This window comes from Diabrotica virgifera, chromosome 8, assembly GCF_917563875.1.
Source record: "Diabrotica virgifera virgifera chromosome 8, PGI_DIABVI_V3a".
NCBI classification, from domain to species: Eukaryota; Metazoa; Arthropoda; class Insecta; order Coleoptera; family Chrysomelidae; genus Diabrotica; species Diabrotica virgifera.
In genome coordinates, this window is record NC_065450.1 from 152,838,657 (window position 1) to 152,861,753 (window position 23,097).

The 23,097-nt window shown below is 31.3% G+C and overlaps 2 protein-coding genes across 2 annotated transcripts; both read right to left on the minus strand.

Annotated features, from left to right (window-relative positions):
* Window positions 1-21,404: 21,404 nt before the first annotated feature.
* On the minus strand, window positions 21,405-22,266 carry LOC126889695 (decorin-like). The gene has a single exon (XM_050658221.1). It carries the CDS (start codon window positions 22,255-22,257, stop codon window positions 21,421-21,423), a length of 837 nt encoding a protein of 278 aa, XP_050514178.1. The 5' UTR covers window positions 22,258-22,266; the 3' UTR covers window positions 21,405-21,420.
* A 12-nt stretch (window positions 22,267-22,278) lies between these two features.
* On the minus strand, window positions 22,279-22,701 carry LOC126890293 (P-granule-associated novel protein 1-like). Its single transcript, XM_050659151.1, has one exon. It carries the CDS (start codon window positions 22,699-22,701, stop codon window positions 22,279-22,281), a length of 423 nt encoding a protein of 140 aa, XP_050515108.1.
* Between the last annotated feature and the right edge of the window lie 396 nt (window positions 22,702-23,097).

Genomic DNA, 23,097 nt, shown 5'->3' on the forward strand with positions numbered 1-23,097 from the left:
GCCAATATGTAATATCTATATAAAAATGAATCGAGTTCTTTTACAGCATCATCATTGCATATAAGACGAGCATTTATGTTGTGGAAGCATACACACAATTGACGTGCCTTGATGATGTTGCAAAAGAACTAGATCCACTTTATATGGATATCATATAGATAATTAGACTCTGAGGCCACAGAAAGTTTTAGTTTTACTGCCTATAAGAACAGACTTAGTACCACCATGTAACTGTAAAAATTGCTCCAAGAACTTATGCAGAAGTAAAAAAAGCTGAGATTCTCTGTATATCTCGATGCAGATGCATGAAAGATAATGGTTGCAAAAATAGTATTAATAAATAATATCAACTTACTTTTTAGTTATATTTCTAAAATATTAGTTTTTAATGTTTTTTTTTTCATTTAGTACAAAAAAATAGTAGACAAAATGAATAGAATGAAAGGTGATACGAGGTAGAGTATGATGATTTAACTATAAGAATTATATGATAAAATTTTATTAGGATCTTCAAAAATGAAAAATGAACATAACGTATATATACATAGATATTATAATTTGCATCGAGAAGTTAGCGCGTGAACTTTTACGCGGTGAGCCAATCTCGCGCCTCAGAGCGCTTTTAAAATATCGATATCTTGGCTAAAAATAAACATACGAACATTTTCTTAAGCTGAAAATGTTCCTTTTGAGTTCTTCTATCATTATTATTAATTAAAGTATAAATGTTTATAGCTCAAATTTGCTTGAAACCCTTATAAACAAATTAATGTACAATTTTTTTAAGAAAACTTTAACTTCAACCGGATATAACTTTAAAACAAATGAAGACAAAGTAATTTAGAAAACTTTGTTTAAAAGCATGTTCATTAAACTTTAAAGTGAGACCCTCTGAGCCTCATTTGCATGCGTATAAGCCGAGTTACGATCGATAAAGCTTCGAAAAATACTTATTTTGAAATTTGAACTTTGCATTTTGCACTAATTTTACAATATCTTGAGTTCTAATTATTGGATTTAAGTTTAGTAAAGGTTTTTTTCTTTATTTTTTATTAACGAACAAATTTTATTTAAAACATTCTTTTTTATCTCTTTTAGTTTATGAGCCAGAGCCTTATAAACAATTTATAAACAATTATATTGTTTATAACAATTTTTTGACCACTCGGATCGAATTCCACCCTCGAAATTCGTAATCAGCAGCCAAAAATCCATAAGAAACTGTTGAGTTTGTCCATCAGAATTGATAAGGACACGGTGACTTCTATTTGGCGCCTAGACTAATATGTACTTACATTTTTATAGTCTCATTTTTTTTGCGGTTATGTATATCTTCGATAAATGCATTGAGGACGCAAAATTTTAATTAAATTGCATTCTAAAATGGCGTTTGAAAATTTTTGTAATTTGTTTATAACTTGATTATAACATCGCTAAGATTAAAATTTTTGAAATGCTGTTTTGTTATTCGTATTCCTGACAATTTTTCACACATTAGAAAAGGTTTTCTATGACCATTTTTACCGAGACAGCTTTTCCAAATTTAAAAATTCATAATTTGTCAAAACATATGTTATAGTCAAAGCCCGAATTTCAGGCACTCCTAGGTTTGACTAGGCAATCCTCAGGTCTGACTGACGGTCTTAGTCAAAGCCCGAAATAAATTACAGTTTCGGGCTTTGACTAGTCAAACCTAGGAGAGACTAAGTTGGTCAGGCAAAGGTCGAAATTTAATTTTATGAAATCGGGGTTTGACTAGTCAAACCCCGATCTGCTATTCAAATGTCGTAATTAGTTAGATTAGGTTTAATATAACGCCATTTTTTAATTTTAATGTTTATTATTTTTATATTGTCGTAATTAAAATAAAAAATTAGTGCTGATTACCTCCAGAACACTTCTATTTAGAAAAACGCTTAACTTTATTGCTTATTCTCCCAGAGATAAATCGATTCCATTAATTACGAATTTCTAGTACCGGTCATAGGCGTCTGTTTTGGGTAGGTCAACGGATATTTTATCGCATAACTTTTTTGTCATTGACTTCTAAGCACTTTTGACACTGGATTATTAAATTGTGAGGTATTAAAATGTATGGTATGTTAAACAGTAAATGGTTAAATTCAATTAGTTACCACTATAAACAGCCCGGATTAACCTATAATAGTATAAAAGGCCCGGTTTCAGGTAAAATTTATTTTAGGCTTTATTATGGGAGTACCGTCTAGTCAGTGTTAATTGCAAAAGACCAACTCTGTCTACCTCGGTGGCTTATCGCTCCGGGTGGGTCTTAACAATGGGCCAGGTCAGATAAATTTAATAATATTTACGACCGCACTAATTGAACTCAAACCATTTACTGTTGAACAAACCATACTTTTACTCTAAGTCGGTAGGATGAACCGTTTCTAGAAAAATCGATTTGATTTTTTTTTAATTTGAAAAAACATTAAAAAAACTATTTAGAAAAACGAAAACTGGTACGTTCTTTGCGAAATTCTAGTACAGGTTATATGCGTTAGTTTTGGGTAGGTCGACGTTATTTTATCGCATAACTTTTTGTCTCTAATTTTTAAGCTTTTTTGATACCTGAAGATTAAATTATGAGGTATTCTAGCACTAATAGCTACTTTTGCTTTAAGTCGGTAAAATACACCGCGTTTTTCTGATTATTTCATTCATAGGAGATGGTGACCAATAGAAAGCTATAGAAATAAAAATTAAAGTGATTATTTTTTGATGATTTTTTTAACTTCCAATCGTATAGTAAGATATTTGATCACGTGTTTAATTCTGACCAATCAGATTAAAATTATACTGAGAATTATCTACTGTAGAAAATTACCGATAGATTTTTTTAAGTATATTGTTTCTGTTTAATGGCAACCAGTTTCCTAGTTTTGACAACTGTCACATTTAAGAAAATATCTATAATATACGTATTAAAAAATAATCTTACGAATATCACACGACAGTAAGAATAAATAAGAAAATAATGCTTCATTTTTACTCAAATTTGTTGTCATTATTTGTTGTCAGACAACAAATTTTCGAAAAACTGTCGCAATATTTTCAATTTATTCTCACTCTCTTGTGATATTATACCCGATAATTTTTGATAATATCCCGTCGTCAAGCATTACGTCAGATGCCCTTCGTTACTATGCAAAAATGAACATTCAGTGACATTAATGACAATTAATGTTTTTCAACTTGTCACAGAGAACACCAAGAAACACGTTTAGCAAATATTCGGGTGAAGATATCAATAAAATATTAGTTAAAGTTATTTAAAATGACAGTTTTATTCATGAAATAATCTCAGCGGATTCCCCTCGATCTCTAAAATTAATATAGAATTTTTGCCCTCGTGACACTGACATAATATCACTCCCCTTCGGATCGTGAAATTAAAACTGTCAAAGTGTCACTCGGGAAACAAAGTGATAATTTTAGAGCTCTCGTGCAATTACTACTGAAATTTTTTTTCAAATTCAAAAAACTAAAAATTTTCAAATCGATTTTCCTAGAAAACGGTTCATTTATAGACTTAAAATAAGAGTACCTTTTAGTATTAGAGTGGTTCATAATTTAATAATCTAGTGTCAAAAATGCTTAGAAGTTAAAGACAAAAAGTTATGCCATAAAATAAACGTTGCCCTACTCAAAACGGACGCCTATGAACGGTACTAGAAATTCGTAATTATTGATGGAATCGATTTATCTCTGGAAGATAAATAAGCGTACCAGTTTTCGTTTTTCTAAATAGAAGTGTTCTGGGGATATTTAAGAAAAACTAAATGCCATAATGCCTCAACATGTGAGAATAAACACTAGTTTAATTATTTTAATTACGACGACCCGCATCCAAGCCATTTTTTCACACACACACACACACACAATATAAAAGTAATAAGCAATAAAATTAAAAAATGACGTTTTATAAACCTAATCTAACAAAGTACGACATTTTAATAGCTGATCGGGGTTTGACTAGTCAAACCCCGATTTCATAAAATTAAATTTCGACCTTTGCCTGACCAACTTAGTCTCTCCTAGGTTTGACTAGTCAAAGGCCGAAACTGTAACTTTATTTCGGGCTTTGACTAAGATCGTCAGTCAGACCTGAGGATTGCCTAGTCAAACCTAGGAGTGCCTGAAATTCGGGCTTTGACTATAACATCTATATAATTTAGCGACCTAAATGAAAACTTGTTGCCTGAATAGTGATGAGGGAAGTACTTATGTAGTTTGCAATATGTCAGTTAATAATGAACCAATTTCAATGTTTTTTTTTTTAAATTTGGGGTATCATATAAACTAATAACATCGACATGGCCCTATCTGCAATAAACATTTAGGTATTAATTTGTTATAAAAAAATTTTTTTCAATTTTTTTTTGTAACATTGTTGTAGTAAATAAAAATGCGGATAATGCTTGTCAACAAATCATACTTCTCTCTGTCGCAGGTATTTAGATCCAAAAACATCCATAGGGAAGTAAAGTTAAAAGCATATAAAACTATGATACGACCAATAGCTACATGGCGTAGAAACATTGATCATGACAGAAAAGACAATAATTGGACAGTCAATAAGGATATTTGGCTCCGAATTCCATCCTACTACATCGATTTACTTGATATTTTCAGAGTTAGTAGAGAAAGTCTACCCCATGCCGATGTGCGCTTTTATCTTGGGGGGTGGTTCCCACCCCTTCTCGGGTGTGGAAAATTTTTTGGTTAAAATAACCACGGATATGGCTAGAGAACCTAATTCTAAGCAAAAACTGTTCTATAATTTTTTTTTGAAAACTCAATATTTTTGAGTTATTCATGGTTGAATATTGGCCATTTTCATTGGAAAATGACACCTTTTCGGACAGTTTTTTGCGAATACCTTAAAAAATACGTATCTTACGAAAAAAACTATATTAAATATTTTTGTAGCTTATAAAAAAACAAAGAGACCCGCTCTTTTATAAATCTTCTAGTTATAATACAAAAAGTGATATGGCAAGTGAGAATCTTTGTTTTTTGGTGCATGCTCAAATCGGTGTATTCAACTTGAAATAACAGATAAACTGTCGATTTTAGGTGTATAATGCTAACAATACCTTTTGGAGTGCTTGAAAAGAAAAGGCCTTTAAAATGAGCAATATTAAATGTCGATTACATTTAACCTAAGCGAGATATGCTGCAAAATATTGATGACTAATGTATTTTAAGAAAAAAATGGGAGGTAAATTTTTAACCCCTCATCCTTTAGAATTTAAATACACCGTTTTCCTTCTACAATACTTTTTATTATAGTGTTATTTCTATGTTCAAAAAGTGGGTTTAAAATGAATGGTTTTTGAAAAAAATAAGATCAAATTATAGAGCGCATTTTTAAAGTTTCTTAAAAGTCGACTTAACTCGAAAATGATAAGAGATGCGAAAAAAAGATACCGAACAAAAATGTAGGGATTTTTTAGATAAAAATTATGTTTTTGTTTTTAATTACTATTATCTCTTACTGTTTTCAAGTTACAGGGAGAAAAAGGAAGATTTTTAAGAACTATTTAAAAATGCGCTCTATAGCTGTTCACGTGGGCTCAAAATGGTTTGACTCAGCCATGTTGTCTTTTTAATATATAAAAGAATTTAGATGTGATTTATTCATTTTAAGGGGTTGTTATACCCGATATCTGTGGCTTTTGCCCAGTATCAGTGTATTTTATTGTGTCGTTTAGCAATTGCTCTTCTATGAAGGTTTTATAAGAGGACAATGCTCTGATGATGGCACGTTATGTGTTGAAAGTACTTAGCTGATAACAAAAATATTTTTTACACACTATCAAAAGTTTTTTGAGAACATACACCTGTTTGCCGTTTTGACTTATTTTTTTGTTGCTACAGAGGTTGCACCAAGAAATTGCTTTTGGTGTCCATGCATAGGTAATAAGAACGTGCACAAAATTATATATAAAGCATTTTAATAAAGGGCATGGTATGTGAAGGATTCCAAGAAAATCACTTTCTTTATTCTTCTAAGGCAGTTCCGGGGAAAAATGGCGGTGCTTTATGCAAATTTGTAAATAACACCAGTACCTGGGTAATCACTGAAAGTTTTTTTACTCTAGCATAAGCGGTTCAGATGCTATAAAAAGGAGATTTTAAAAATTTAACACCCTGTAATTAAAAAATGGCAAATACCCTTAAATAAAACCTATACCAAAAAATCAGCGATTTATTTGTGATTAACTGCCGCAGGGTTTTTTCATGATTCCCATTACAGTTAGGGAAAAATAATTTGTTTTTTAAAACACCTTTTTTAAAAACTTGTTAAAGGGGCTCCACCCGCTAAACGGTGAGTGATAGACATAATATGCTGTCGGGAAACAGGGGCGTAACAGAGGGCCCCGCAGCGTGAAGCTTGCGGGGGGGCCCCAATCGCTTAAGGGCCCCATCTTGTCATCTGATATTATGTAAAAATCTGTTATTGTTATATTATTTTTACGTTGTCTGTTTAAATTTAAAAACGTAAAAGTTTCTAACTAGACGTAGGTATTTGCCAAGTGAATCATCATCATCATCATTCTCTTTGCCTTATCCCTATGCGGGGTCGGCTTCCCTAATTGCATTTCTCCACACAATTCTGTCTTGGGTCATATCAATGTTAATCCCCTTTACCAACATGTCCTGCCTTATCGCCTCCCCCCAGGTCTTCTTTGGTCTTCCTCTCCTACTCCTTCCAGGAATCTGCACTTCAGCTATTCTTCGTATTGGGTGATTAACGTCTCGACGTTGAACATGACCGAACCATCTTAACCTATGCTCTCTCATTTTGGCATCAATTGGTGCCACACCTAGACTTCCCCTAATATACTCATTTCTAATTTTATCCTTCTTTGTCACTCCACTCATCCATCTAAGCATTCTCATTTCCGCCACATGCATTCGTTGTTCCTCTTTCTTTTTCACTGCCCAACATTCAGTTCCGTACATCATAGCCGGTCTTATGGCTGTTTTATAGAATTTTCCCTTCACTAGAAAGTGAATCATCTCATAATATCTAGAAACTAAATCCCTTCCGGCCTACCGAAATTTTATGGCAGCGACAATAAACTACCTATATAATGCTTTGTACGTGACTATTGAAAGATATTAGAATTGTAATTTGCCGAATTTAAGAACAATATTTTTAAATCTAAAAATGGGTTTTCTTTCTCTCTGTTCTTTACCTACTTTTAGTATTTCGATACAATATTATCGCCAGTAATTTCATATTGGTTGTTTGCATTGAATGTTATTTATGTTTGTGTTGTTTTACGGTTATAGTTGCATCAGTTTGGTACGCATTTATTTAACAATTATTGACGACTTTTCTTGTGTAGGTAATCATTGGACAATCTCTCAACAGATAAACGGTAAGATAAGGAAATTATAACACTTACGCTTTAGGGGAGTCAATGTAAAAAAGCTTGCATTGTTTCGGTTTCGGAAAAAATCAAAGAAGCTTATATTTTTCTAATACATTTTTTGTTAGTTTATATATCTTATCTTAAAGTGAAAAGTTCTACTCACAGATGCCTCTAATTGTTTATTAATTCTTAAAACAATAAAACTGTTTTATTATAAATAATTTTAAAAGATATCGGCGAATTCATCATTTTACTTTGTTCAAAAATGTTTCTATTTGCTTTTTGATTATACTGAATTCGAAAATGTCATTCAATCAGGGCCATAAGTACGATGTTAAGGGGCCCCGGGGAAAACGTGATCTGGGGGCCCCCTACCGGGAGGTCTGGGGTTAATCACCCTGTGCAGAAGGAGTCCGGGAAAATTGATATTTAACCACTTGAAAACGCATTTTAATGTACTCCATGACTGAAGTTTCCTGTACCTGCCTACATATTGCTATTTTAGTTGACCAACACAAAAAAATTTGAAATCACATTATTTTAAGCTAAATATTTACCATCAATATAACATCTTTTCTGTTTTCATAAAAAATATACTACATATAATGTTACTTACATTCTTCGGCTATAATGTAGGTTTTTATTGCCTATAGGCAGTATAACGCGATTACAATCGCGGGGCCCCCTTCGCCGGGGGCCCCGAGGCACTGCCCCGGTTGCCCCAATGGTAGTTACGGCCCTGTCAGACATTACAATTTGAAAATTCAAAATAAATTTTTTTGAGCACTTATACAGTATGTCTGCGTGGCTTCGAACCATATGGGAAACATTTTTATTATCAATTTTACGAAACAAGTTATTCTTCATGAAATGCTCTGAATGGTCTCTTAAATCTGAGATACAAAATAAGCCAGATAAACCATCAGATATCAAAGCTTATCAATTTTATACGAGGTAAGTCAAAAAATCGGAATTTAACTCAAGGATAAAGTACCTACTTTTATATTTAACAATATACGATTTTAATTTTAATATGTAATTACATCCTTGTAAATAAAAAATTAATTTTTCCAAATATTTCTCAATTTACCGATAACCAACATCATTTTATTACAATAATTATAATAACTATTTTATTATAAATTTTTTAATTTTACGAAAAAATTCTTTATAAAATTCTCATCAGATTCTTTATAAAAAGCTCTGCATTATCTCAAAACGAAGATTCAATCGTAATATATCAGATTTTACCAACTTTATACGAGGTATGTCGAAAAATATGAATTTTTCTCTAAGAGTTAAGTACCTTTATAGTTCACAATATTTCAACTGGAATGATATAATTGCATATTTAAACATAGTTTTTAATTGCGAACAACTTCTTATAATAAAATTTTTCAATATTGTAAAATATAAAGGCGGTCTAGGTACCTACTATTGTGCGAAATTAATATTTTTTATATTGTACCTCGTATAAAATCAATAACATTTAATATCTGATTATTGCAACTTAGGTTTTATACCATGCAGAGCATTTTATGAAGAATAACTTTTTTTCGTAATATAGATATGTAATAAAAAAGTTTCCCATAACTTCCAAGCTACGCAAACACACTTTTTTGGAATGGGTCTGTATACCGATAAAGATGAGAAATGTAAGTTGTTATAAACAGTGAATGATAACGCTAACATAAAAAAGTTTTTGTTAAATAAGTCGTATTTAGTAATTGTTTAACGCGGGAGCAGTCGCGCGTAGAAGAAAATCTAACAATACAAATTTAAAACAAATTTCAATTTTATAATATTTTTGTTTGCTTGTTATGTTAAAAATATCTATTTCTAACAATTTTAAAACTAATTGGTTCCCACCAAAGCCATAAATTCCACAAAAAAAAAAAAATAAAAATGAAATTAAAAAAAATTAAAAAAAAAATCCTAAGCATTACTACAATCTTCTTCGAGGCACTTACAAGTGGAAAGTTATGTTGCAAAATTGTTCATTAAGTTATCACGGAAAATGATAAAAAGTTGGATTTTTTCTAACGGCGCGACTGCTCCCGGATTAAAAGGGGCCCCATTTCAAATTCTGCGGGGGGGGCCCCGACGGCGTTTGTTACGCCACTGTCGGGAAATAAATTGTAGGAAATATTCTTCATATTTCTATTAAGAAATTATTATTAAGAAGGGCTACGTTTCGAAAAAACCACAAATTACCCCCTTTAAAGGGATGAAAAGAGGGGTTCCGAGGAGAAATTTTTTGGGAAAAAGTTAGTCTCATAATAAGCACCCCTTGATATACCAGAAAAATAAAATAAAACCGGCCCTGTGTCCAGTTTGCGAGGTTCAATCTCTGTTTCCTACCTTCCGACTAATTGGGGGGAAGGGGTGTCCGTTATAGCCGAAAGTCCGTTGTATAAAAATAGGTTTAAAATAAATAAAAAAAAAAAACGTTTATTTTAAGTTCTGTACGCACTTTTGAAGTTTGCGTTTTTTATGATTAGAAATGTGTCCGCATTGTATTTATCCTACACTAAAAATTTTATTGAAATTTTGACTTTTTTTCATATTTGGCCGGATTTTTTTGTCCGTTATATCCGAAATTCGTTAAATAGAGGTCCGAGTAGAGTCCTCGACATTATATCGAGGTTTTACTGTAATATTTAACTTAAACATTTCACAAGAAAACGGTTTTATAACTGAAGAACGAATACTGCTCAAAGAAACAATGTGAAGCCTCGGAACCGGATTTATAATATGAAGACGGCCACGGCAAGAAATAATGACACGAGAAAAACCTCCAAAACCCAGATGAGAATAACCACTTGGAACATAATATCGCTCAACACTAGAGATCAAGAAATAACCCAAGAGCTAAAAGAGAAAAAAATAGATATATGCGCTCTACAGGAGACCGAAAAGAAAGGAAAAGGTCAGTCAAAATTAGGCGAATATATACTAATCTACAGTGGAGTAGCAGGTAAAAACAGGGCCAAAGAGGGTGTAGCCTTACTAATACACCAAAGATACCAAAATAACATCAAAGAGTGTCAATATGTATCAGACAGGATTGTCGCAGCAAAAATTAGAATGGAGAAAGAAGACCTGAACATCATCGGAGTATACGGCCCAAAAAATAATAAGCCCCAAACAACAAGGGAAATATTCTATGATCAATTGCAACAAGTAGTAGATCAAGTTAGAGGAAAGTTGATAATACTGGGGGATTTTAACGCTCGAATAGGCAACCAAGTAATACCTGGAATTAAACAAAAACATAATGAGAATGTCAAAAACGAAAATGGAGAACTGATGATAAACTTCTGCACGAATAACGAACATCGAATAAACAACACCTTTTTTGACCACAAAGACCAACACAAATATACATTCAATAATACCCGTGGACAAAGATCTATGATAGATTATGTTGTAAGTAACAGCCATCAAAAATAGTTGACGTAAGATGCCTCAACTCAGCAGATGTAAGTAGTGACTACAGCCTAGTATTATGTAAAATTAGAATCACCATGAAATGCTTCACACCTAAGAGAGTGGCACCAACACAAACAAAAATCAAAGTCGAAGGACTAAGTACGGAATCCACGGAGTACTTATATAGAAAAAGAATATCAGAGAAGATTGCTGATAATGAAATATTAGAAAACGATAACATCGAGGAAAGCTGGGAAAAACTCAAAAGTAACATAATTAACGCAGCAACAGAATCACTTGGAGAGAGGAAAGTAACGAATACCAATATATCAAAAAAGAAAACCCCATGGTTTCGAGAGGAAGTGAAGATAAAATTTGAAGAAAAGAAGAAAGCCTTTTTACAATACAGAACACAACAAACACAACAGACATACAACCACTATAAAAGAATTAGAAACGAAACAAACACTTTGGTCAGACAAATAAAAAGAGAACACTGGGAGAGTTTCTCAAAACAGATGGAACACGACTTCTACGGAACACAAAAGGAAATATGGAGAATGATCAGAGGAAAAAGAAAAGAGATGAACGAACTAATAAAAACGAAACACATCCAGAAGGAAACTGGGCAGACTATTTTCGATCTCTGTTTGCTAAAGATAACGATAACGAACCACCAACACCTGAAGTGACAACAAACGAAGGAATAAATATTGAAGAAGCAGAGGTAACGGAAGCATTAAGGAAATTAAAAAGTAGAAAATCACCAGGAGACGACCGAATATCGAATGAACTCCTAAAGTATGGAGGACAAGACCTGACCAAACAATTATTAAAACTAATCCAAAAAATAATAGAATAAAACAGAATACCACAAGAATGGAGATCAAGCATCCTAATACCTCTCTTCAAAAAGGGAGAAAAATTGGACCCGGATAATTACAGAGGAATTAATTTATTAAACACAATACTAAAATTAACGACCAAAGTAATAACAAACAAACTAAATAAAATTATAACATTAGCAGAAGAACAACAAGGTGTTCGGGAAGATCATGCACCGACGCTCTATTTATAATGAGGTAGATTCAAGAAAAATCGTTAGAATTCAACAAACCGACATACTTATGTTTCGTGGACCTTAAGAAGGCATTTGACAGGTACCTCTAGGAATAAATAAAACGATCGAAAATATCTACCAGAACAACACAATAAAAGTAAAATTAAATGAAGAACTAACTGACCCAATTGAAGCTGGTAATGGGATAAGACAGGGAGATTCCCTAAGTCCTCTGTTGTTCAACCTAATCATGGACGAAATAATGAAAAAAGTAAGAACAAAAAAAGGATACCAAATGGGAGAAAAACAACTTAAAATAATCTGCTATGCAGACGACGCAATACTAATCTCTCAAAGTGAAGATGATTTACCACGTATGCTGCACGAATTTAATATAACCGCTAGAAAATTTAACATGTTAATTTCTTCAAAAAAGACTAAATGCTTGGTTATAACAGCAGATCTAATAAGGTGTAAATTAGAGCTGGAGGGTCAAATAATAGAACAAGTCATGGAGTTTAAATATCTAGGCATCACACTATGCAGTTACGAAAAGCTCGAAACAGAAGTGGAAGATCAGGTGAATAAAGCAAACAGAGCCGCAGGTTGCCTGAATGAAACAATATGGAGAAATAAAATCATCGGAAGAGAAGTGAAAGGCAGAATTTACAAAACAGTCATCAGACCAATAATGACATACGCGGCAGAAACACGACCTGATACAGAAAGGACAAAAAGAATGCTAGAAACAGCAGAGAAGAAAACTTTGCGAAAAATCGATGGTAAGACGCTGTGGGATAGAGCTAGAAGTGCAGATATACGAAAGAGATGTAAGGTGGACAACATTAATAACTGGGTGAAAAGCAGAAGAGTAGAATGGAACGACCACATAAGCCGAATGACAACAAATAGAGTAAGGACTGCGAAAGACGATTCCCCAATAGGAAGACGATCAGTGGGAAGACCACGAAAACGATGGAATGACAACTTACTGGAGGCACACTGAAAAACAGACAGACCGTCTATATAAAAAGAAGAAGAAGAAGAAGAAGAAGAAGAAGAAGTGCTTAGGTGCAAAATTTCGGACGAATTCTTTTTAAATACGGTAATTTTTTTCGAATCCTGAGAAAACTAATCAATATTTTTGAAAAATTTAAACGCAGAATGAAAGATTACATCATTACCGATGGCAGAAATAAACAAAATAAACAAAAATTTTCTTTTGAATGAGATATTTGAAATTAAAAATTACAATAACTTTTCTGTTTTTTCTTTCAACCCTGTAGCTTATTAAAATAAACATTATAGAAGTTTTAACGGACTTTCGGCCTTCGGTAATAATGTAATATTTTATTCTGCGTTTAAATTTTTCAAAAATATTTATTAGTTTTCTCAGGATTCGAAAAAAATTAATGCATTTAAAAAGCATTTTATTAAGGTCAAGAATAAGAAAATGGCCAGATAAGTAAATACAAATTAACTAACAATAAGAAATAACATTAGCATACAGGGTAGCGAGAAAGTATGGAAATACGGTGATTTCTCGGAAACCGCTCAAACGATTTTTATAAATTTTGGTGGGTAGCGGTGTCCTAATGCGGCCGATATTATAGGGGTAATTACATTGTTGTCAAATCTTTCGTTTTTCTGGAAATCTAATGAACTTTCTTATTTTAAATGGAACACCGTGTATATTTTTTGCGTTTTAAAGTTCTTAAGAAATACTGATTACTTTTCATGTTATTTTCCCTATACCTAAATGCCATAATTTCGGAGTTATTGCTACATTAAAAAAATTTTTAACAATTTATCAAAAACAAATTTTTTAGGCCTAGGTAGGCATTATTTTAGGTTCTTTGGATCATTGGGAACAAAAAAGTTCTTGTAATTTTCCTCAAAAGTTAATCGTTTCCGAGTTATAAACAATATAAAACTGAAAAAAAAATCGAAAAACGACGATTTTCAAGGTTCAAAAACATAAGTAAAAAAATCATTTTTAAAATTACGAAGTACCTAAATTCAAGCTCAAATCTTTTTCTATCAGATCCCTATAAGAATTTTTGGCATATTTTAGTTTAAAACATTGTTTTTTTTTTAACTGTTAATAAAGCTCATATGAGAGGACGGGCTATCGAGCTGCATTAACAACTAAAAAATAATGTTTTAAAATGAAACAATACCAAATCACTTATCAGCATCTGATAAAATAAAGTTTGAACTTGAATTTAGGCATTTCATAGTTTCAAAAATAATATATTTTACTTATGTTTTTGAACCCAGAAAATCGTCACTTTTTGATTTTTTTCAGTTTTAATATGTTTATAACTCAGAAACGATTAACTTTTGAGGAAAATTACAAAAGACCTTTTTTGTTTCCAATGACCCAAAGAACCTAAAATAATATCTACCTGGTCCAAAAAATAAATTTGTATAATTTGTTAAATTTTTTTTTAATAAATGTAGCAATAACTCCGAAATTATGGCATTTAGGTATAGGGAACATAACATGAAAAATAATCAATATTTCTTAAGGACTTCAAAACGCAAAAAATAGATAGGGTGTTCTATTTAAAATAAGAAAGTTCATTAGATTTCCAGAAAAACGGAAGATTTGACAACAATGTAATTACCACTATAATATCGACCGTATTATTACCCTTACATACCAAAATTTATAACAATCGGTCAAGCGGTTTCCGAGAAATTACCGTGTTTCCATACTTTCTCGCTACCCTGTATAATAAAATTTAATAAGTAACTAGTGATGTTCCAGTTATAATCAAATCACGAATACTAATGTCGTTTCACCAACAAATAAACGATTGATTTTTTGATTTGGATTTTCCGTTTATTTTAAAATATAATAATTGTCAAAAAACTGTCAATTAAAAACAGAAATTTTAACGAGTCTCCCGAAAAATAGTAAATTTTTTACCATCAAATATAATAACATAACACTTTTTTTTCTTTCGAAAAAGGTTAAACTTTAATATTTTTTTGAGAGAATCGTTAAAATTTCTGTTTTTATTTTGACAGTTTTTTGTCAATTATATTTTAAAATAAACGGGCAATCCAAATCAATCGTTTGTTTGTTGGTGCAACTGGACATAAGTGAGTGGCAAAACCGGTGGCAATTTTCAGTGTCCAATCTTCGGAATATTAGGTAAACCAAAACATTAAACCTTGGAGATGTTTTCCCAATAAAAGAAGATATCAAGTGTCAATAACCTGTCTTAGATTAGGTCATACCAATGCAACACACAAGTTTTTAATCACAAAAGAACCCGGACCAAAATGTATGCAGTGTCACTTCAAACTGTATGCTCGGTGAAACATATTATTATAATAGGGGAGGAAAGTATGCTAAATTTGCAGTTACTCGAGCGTTATGGAGACCTATTGGGTTGTGAAGAGTAGGTCCTAAAACCAAAAAAGTTAAGTTTTTCATAAAGTGGGGGACTTTCCATTTTTTAATTTAATTTTCCATTTCAACAATCGAAAAAATGTCTCGAATAAAAGTTACTTATTTTTACGTAAGGAATTCAAATCTGCAATAAAAAATGGGGGCTACTATTTAAGATTTTTAAAGTAACCCCCACCTCACCTCCGTGGAGGATCGTGTTTGGTGCCATTCGATAGATTTTTGAAAAATATTGAACACATATTTTTTAAGGTAAAGGTAAAGATGACTCCAATAAGAGTCGAAAATCGTCAATTCAGAGTGCTGGACTGCGCTCCCTATTCTAAGTGAAAAATATGATTTTGCCTTCGCACTGCAACTGAATAAAAATGGAATTTTTATTTTATTTTTATATTGGTCTTTACTCCTTTGAGTAACTAGGTCCATTTTCCGTTGGAATTTACCAGCTGAACTGACGGGGTCGTGAATTGCAAGTTTTTGAATTCCCTCTTGTCTTCTTCGCTTCAGCATCGATCTGGCTTGAAAATTATAGAAGCCATGGAGGTGTTACCTGGGAAATGGACCAATACGTTTTTAATTTAAAAATCTTTTCGTAATATTTTTAATATTTTTCGATATTATTAATGTTGCTATTAGGATTGAAGCTATTTCAGTGTGGGGATAAACTTTCATGGTTGGTCACTTCGAGCAGAGAGCAGCAGGCCTACGCCTCTCCGATGATGACTCCAATTAAGAGTCGAAAATCGTCGATTCAGGGTGTTGGACTGCGATCCCTGTTCTAAGTGAAAAATAAGATTGTTTTGCCTTTGCACTTCAACTGAATAAAAATGGAATTTTTATTTTATATTTACATATTTTTTAGTTTTTCGATCTGACGTTCATTTCGCGAAATATTCGCTTTTTTTGTGAAACTTTGTGACTCGCCCATTTCCTTACTCATTACTCCTTACATTTCGCTGAAATCGTCAGATTTTTGAAATATACACTGTTTTCCAAGCACTTAACTTACCTTATCTTAATCTGACGATTTCGACTTTTTCTCAGGATAGCTTTTTTTCGGACCCCCTTTACGAACTCCCGTCTATTACGAGCCAATATATGGTAGGGGCACATTTACATGGTACAATCATTGTTTATACAGTAATAGTTGGTCAGCCCAATAGGTAAATGTGTTTGATTATAATTGAGACAGTCACCATTTCTGCCAGGGTTGCAATGTCACGCGTAACTAAGATACCTACATCCAAAATGCATAGACACCAAGTTGGATACGATCCTATTCATAACCCACCAACTCGCATACATATTAAGAAAAATAAATATATGGAAGAATATAATCTATTTAGAAATTGAATTAATGATGTCATACTATTATATTGTATCTATAATGTATAGTAGCACGACATCATTAATTCAATTTCTAAATATTATATTCTTCCATATATTTATTTTTCGTAATATGTATGCAAGTTGGGGTGTTATAGGATCGTATCTAACTTGATGTCTATGCATTTTGGATGTATCTTAATTACGCGTGACGTTGCGACCCTGACAGTAATGGTGGTGACATCTGGTAACTGTCTCAATTAGAATAAAAAAAATTTACCTATTGGGCTGACCAACTATTACTATATAAACAATGGTACAAGGTTTCCCCCTATGTGATAATATGACGCGCTCGAGTAACTGCAAAAATCCCTGCTTGGGCTCCCCTTCCGTTACAGACTGTCCAGTTTTCTCTGCAGTAAGACGCAATTACGGTACCCCAACAAACCTAGAGAAAGCACTTGGTGCAAATTGTTCTTTCACCAATATGTTAAATTACTTAATAGGGGAGTTAGTCCTGTCGCCAGGGGGGGTAAAACGGCCTCCTGTATTCAGATGGACTTACCCAAGTTTTTTTATGTATTTTGACCCGTAGAACACGAATTTTTTGGGTAACAGTTGATCCGGATGTCGATAAGATTGTTATAAACAAAGAAGTTGAGGAATTACATAACAGCGATTTCTCGCAAAACAAAACATGTTTTTGTATTTTTTGGGCCATTCTAACCAAAAAGTGCTCCCACAAATTTTTTCGTAGGATGCATAGTTTTCGAGATAAACGCGGTGGAACTTTAAAAAAATCGAAAAATTGCAATTTTTGTACCCGAATAACTTTTGATTAAAAAATAAAATAGCAATTCTGCTTACCGCATTTGAAAGTTCAAGTCAAAGTATATCGGTTTAGTTATTTGCATTGCTAAAAATTTATTATTTAGTATAAACACATAGTGCTGGAGTGATGCTTTCAATGATTTCTCATTTAAAATCGAACGAGTAGGTAGAGTAGGTACAAGTGCAAGCGAGGCTATTTCTACGTAGCATGCATGTAAACGCATGTATTAGGCACGGGAAACACTATGTGTTTATAGCTTTTTTTAGCAATAAACACATAAATTTTCAGCAATGTATATATTCGAAACCAATAGAATTTGACTTGAACTTTCAAATGCGGTAAGCAGAATTGCTATTTTATTTTTTAATCAAAAGTTATTCGGGTTCAAAAATGGCAATTTTTCAATTTTTTGAAAGTTCAACCGCGTTTATCTCGAAAACTATGCATCCTACGAAAAAACTTGTAGGAACATTTTTTGGTTAGAATGGCCCAAAAAATACAAAAACATGTTTTGTTTTGCGAGAAATCGCTGTTATGTAATTCCTCAACTTCTTAGTTTATAACAATCTGATGGACATCCGGATCAACTGTTACCCAAAAAATTCGTGTTCTACGGGCCAAAATACATAATAAAAACTTGGGTAAGTCCATCTGAATACAGAAGGCCGTTGTACCCCCCCTGGCGACAGGACTAAGTGCAATTAGAACGAAAACATGCATTGTTTCGGAATAATTCAATCAAGCTTATATATTCCTAAAACTTTTTTTGTTAGTTTAAGCTAATTGTTTATTAATTGTTCAAACAATAACAATTATTTTATATAAATAATTTTAAAAATATAGTTGAATTCATCATTTTACTTTGATCGAATATGTTTCTATTTGGTTTTTGAATATGCTGAATCCGAATATGGCATTACAATTTGAAAATTCTTATACAGAAGCTCTTATACAGTATGTTTGCGTAGCTAGGACCACATGGAAAACTTTTTCATTATCAATTTTACGAAAAAAGTTATTCTTCATAAAAAGATCTGGATAGTCAAAAATCTAAAACTTAACCATCAGATATCAAATTTTATCAATTCTATACGAGTTATGTCAAAAATATGAATTCCGTTAGAGAGTAAAGTACCTTTATATTCCAGAACATTAAAAATGCCGGTAGGAAAAGTTGTTTGAAATTAAAAACTATGTTTTAATATACAATTACATCATTCTAATCGAAAAAAAAAATAAATTTTTTCTCAAATTCGGTTACGGATACCAATCATCATTTTATTACAAGTAGGTATGATAACTATTTTATTATCAATTCTACGAAAAAAAGTTACTCTTCATAAAATGCTCTACCTGGTCTAAATCTAAGATACAACCATCAGATATCAAACTTTTTCAATTTTATACGAAGTATGTAAAAAATATGAATTTTTCCTAAGTTTTCTGATTATTCACAATATTTTAATTAGAAGGATGTAATTGAATACTGAAACATATTTTTTAATTAGAAACAACTTTCTCTAATAACAATTTTCGATATTGTGAAATATAAAGGTACTTTACTCTTGATTGAAATTCATATTTTTTGACATACCTCGTATAAAATTAATAAAATTTGATATCTTATGGTTGCATCTTAGATTATATACGTTTCAGAGTATTTTATAAAGAATAACTTTTTTCGTAAAACTGATAATAAAAAAGTTATTAATAGGTTCCAAGTTACGCAGACATACTGTATAAGAGCAAAAAAATTTTTTTGTTGAATATTTATTATTGTTGAAGCTTATTAATAAATGTATTTAGGTAAGTTTTACAGAAAAAAGTTTTGTTTATACAAACATTTTTTAGCTGATAATTTTCGGATTTTGTATTACATTTTTGTTACCTTTCTTAATTTTCTCAAAAATAAATAGTTTATTTCATTTCAAAAGTAAAATGCATTTTAAAGATTACATCCTAATCTTTAAAAAAGCACCTATAAAATTGTAATAAATTTGTTCAAACTTAAGTAATACCGTCTTAAATTCGTGGTAATTCTGTAAAACTACGAAGTTTTCAAAAATTACATTTTTTGAGACGTCATATCATTTGAATTAAATTTTTGAGATTTTTTTTGAAGAAAACATCGTTTATTAAAAAGTTTGAAAGGTAAGTTGTGCAAAATTGAGAGTTTTATAAGAAAAATTGTATTAGTTACACATTTTTAAATCATTTTTAAACAAAATTCATGTAAGTCTCATTTTCCGCCGACACCGTACTTATGCCCATAAATTTTATTATTTTTTATTACAACCATAAGATAGCCTAATTATTCTTCTTTTATGTCCATTTTGTAAAATTTCATTTGATCCATTAGTTAAAGAATTACATTAAAATATCTCAACCGTGCAATTCTCCGAACGCTGACTGTGTGACTTTAACGTTATAAATAAAAAATTATAGAAGCTACAGATTTAATTTTTGAAAAATCTTTATATAAGGTTTTTTGTAAAATTTTCTGAATTTTTTAATGGTTAAGTCAGTTTTTTTGTAAAGTTTATATTTTCAGAGTTACTTAAAAACATCTAATTTCGCAGTTCATTTGTTTAATAAAAAAAAGGAATGTGTGTGTACTTTGTACGCACATAAGAAGTTATACTTCTATTATATGATTTAAACGAAATTAATATACTTTTTATTTATATTTTGTTTAAATATTAAACTAATTTATACTTACTACTTCTCAAACATTTTTATTAGAACAGTGCCAAAAATTAAAATAATAAAAGAATAAAACACACAAACACATTAAACAAGCCACAAATGATGTCTGAACATTAATTGTCGAAAATTTTTTTAACTAAATACGTATTTTCTGAAAATACAATTATATAATAAATATACTTACAATCATAAAATGTATTAAAAAAAAACAAAAAAGAAAGTTTCTATTGGGACTCGAACCAGCGCTGATAAGAGCGGTTGGTATTGGAATTCATTCGCCTTCTCCGCTTAGCCACGGACACTATGTGTCATTATTTACGAAGATCGACTAACTAAACGGATTAAACTTGTGATATTTTGATATTTTGAAAATTGATCAAATTATTTTAATTTTGAATTGAAATGATTTAGAATTGAAAAAATACAACAAAACATAGAGTAAAAAACAATATATTAGGTGAATATTGATAGAAATTTTGATGGTAATCAAATTATATAAATAAAAGTATTACATACTATGTATTTTGGCAGATCAAATAGGTAGGTTTATACCCATGATACATTAACAATTATTACGTACCTGTTGCTTTTAAAAACTCTTTAAAAGTCACTACAATATTATAAACTTTTTTGTTTCTGTCCTCACAACAATAAAACTAATATATTATACATTTGTTTACCTTTACCTTTACCTCCAAACCACAGCTGCCATATCGGATAATTTTTGACATGTCATTTGAACATCCAATCAGAACAAAGTTATAATGCGCATGCGCCGGGCTGATAGGTTTTAACATATAAAAAAATCACCCTCTATCGCCGGTAAAGAAGTATAACTTCAAAAATGAAGCACCCACTTCTCGAGTAGAACATTTTGATATGTTGTTTATTAAGCATTTCTTAATCAAATTACAAAAAGTTCTATCTTGTTTGATTTTTTCCGAAGTGAAAATCTATATGCACTCGCACTCCCCTATAAAGTTTATAAATTTTGTAAATATCTAATATTTAATATTGTAAATTTGCTTCTTGCTAATATCCTTCGGGATGATGCTAATTTATAAATAAAAAAAATTTAATAAACTATATGTATATTCGTATATATACACGTATATACACGTACATATACGTATTTCTAGAGAAATCCATAAAATACAATAAAAATATAATATTTAACAACTATTCAAAAATACATAAGTATATAATAAATAACTGTTTGCATTTAAATAAGGCTTATTTATTTGTTTAAAACTGGATTATTTTGTAATTGAAGGGATTCAAATCTAATATTTTCCATTGCTTCGTTTTCAATAAAATCAATTTCATTATTTTCAAAATTGATTTTGTCCAATGAAATATTAAACATCCCTTTTTTAATCTTCGTAAGTTTATTATTACTTAAATTAATAGAAACGAGACCCTTAAGCTCATTGAATGCTCCAACTTCAATTTCAGATATTTCGTTATTGGATAAATCTAGTTCTTCAATATCTTCCCCAGTAAACAAGCCTTTTTTAATACACGTCAATTTGTTGTTGTTAAGATGTAGTCCCTGAATAGTAAGGCCTAAAAAGCTACCCGGTTTTATTTCTGTAATTTGATTCTCTCCTAAGTATATATCTTCCATAACGTAGTCCAAACCAGATAAAAGAGTTTTTGACACCTTTTCCAGTTTATTTCCTGTTAAATATAGATATTTTAAAGGTAGATTTGAGAAAGATCCTTCCTCAATGCTAGTTATTTGATTATTTGCCAAGTCTATTGCTCCAAAATTTAATCCATTGAAGACCCCTTTTTTAATTTCTGTAAGTCGGTTATTCTCTAGGTAAATGCCGATAATCTTGGAACCTTCAAAACAACCTGGTTCCAATGCTGCAATTTTGTTGTTTACTAAGCTTAAATTATATAGTTCTTTAGTTTCTATATGACAAAATATGTTCCCTAAATTATGAATATTATTATCGTGTAACATTAGGTATGTAAGGTTATTGAGTTTTTTAAATGTATTCTTATGTATGTTGCTAATTTGATTACATTCTAATCTCAAAGTATGAATACTAGCACCTTCAAACATGGCTGCTGTCAGCTCTGGCAATTAATTATCTTTCATTGCCAACTGATTTGTAACGAAGCCTTCAAGAGCCCCATCTTCAATTTTTGAAATTTTATTTTGCATTAAATTTACTATTTCTATATTATGTCCATTAAACACACCTTTTGGCAAAACTTGGATGTCATTGTTTTCTAAATAAAAATGTTTCAGAACACTACCACTTAAAGCACCTTCTTCCAGAAATGAAAGTCCACATCGGGATATATCTAGTTGTTCAAGATTAACTTCGTCCAGAAAATCACGCGGCAAAATTGGAATTTCTTGTTCCTCAATTCTCACAATACGCACTTGATCTCCAGATAAAAGCAAGAGATTCTTGAGCTGTGTTATGGAATCGATAGTAACTTCTAAAATTAACTCGTTATAATCAACAAACCCGCGAACTGCTATTTTTTCGTGCCGCATTTTTTTCAGAGTGGATGCTGAATTAAAAAAATGTTTTTGGCTCTAGTATCGATATATTACTGCAAAAAAAGCGAGAATACAGCGTGAGGCATCATCTACGCCAGTGGTTCTCAACCTTTTCACCACTGAGGACCACTTGTACCTTTCAGAATTCTTGGCGGACCACTTAGATATTATTATTAATATTTCCCAATAATAGGTAAAATGAGATAAACACTGAAATTTTACTAATAAATTTATTATTTACAAAATAAAAAAGAAAATACATAGTGAAAGACCAAAGAAATATAAAAAACAAAATAAAAAGTCATAGATAGCGCCAAATTAAGACGTTAATGACTCCCTTGGTCTTGCTTCTCACTTGAAAGTTTCTCAATATTTGGCTCAAAGAAGTTA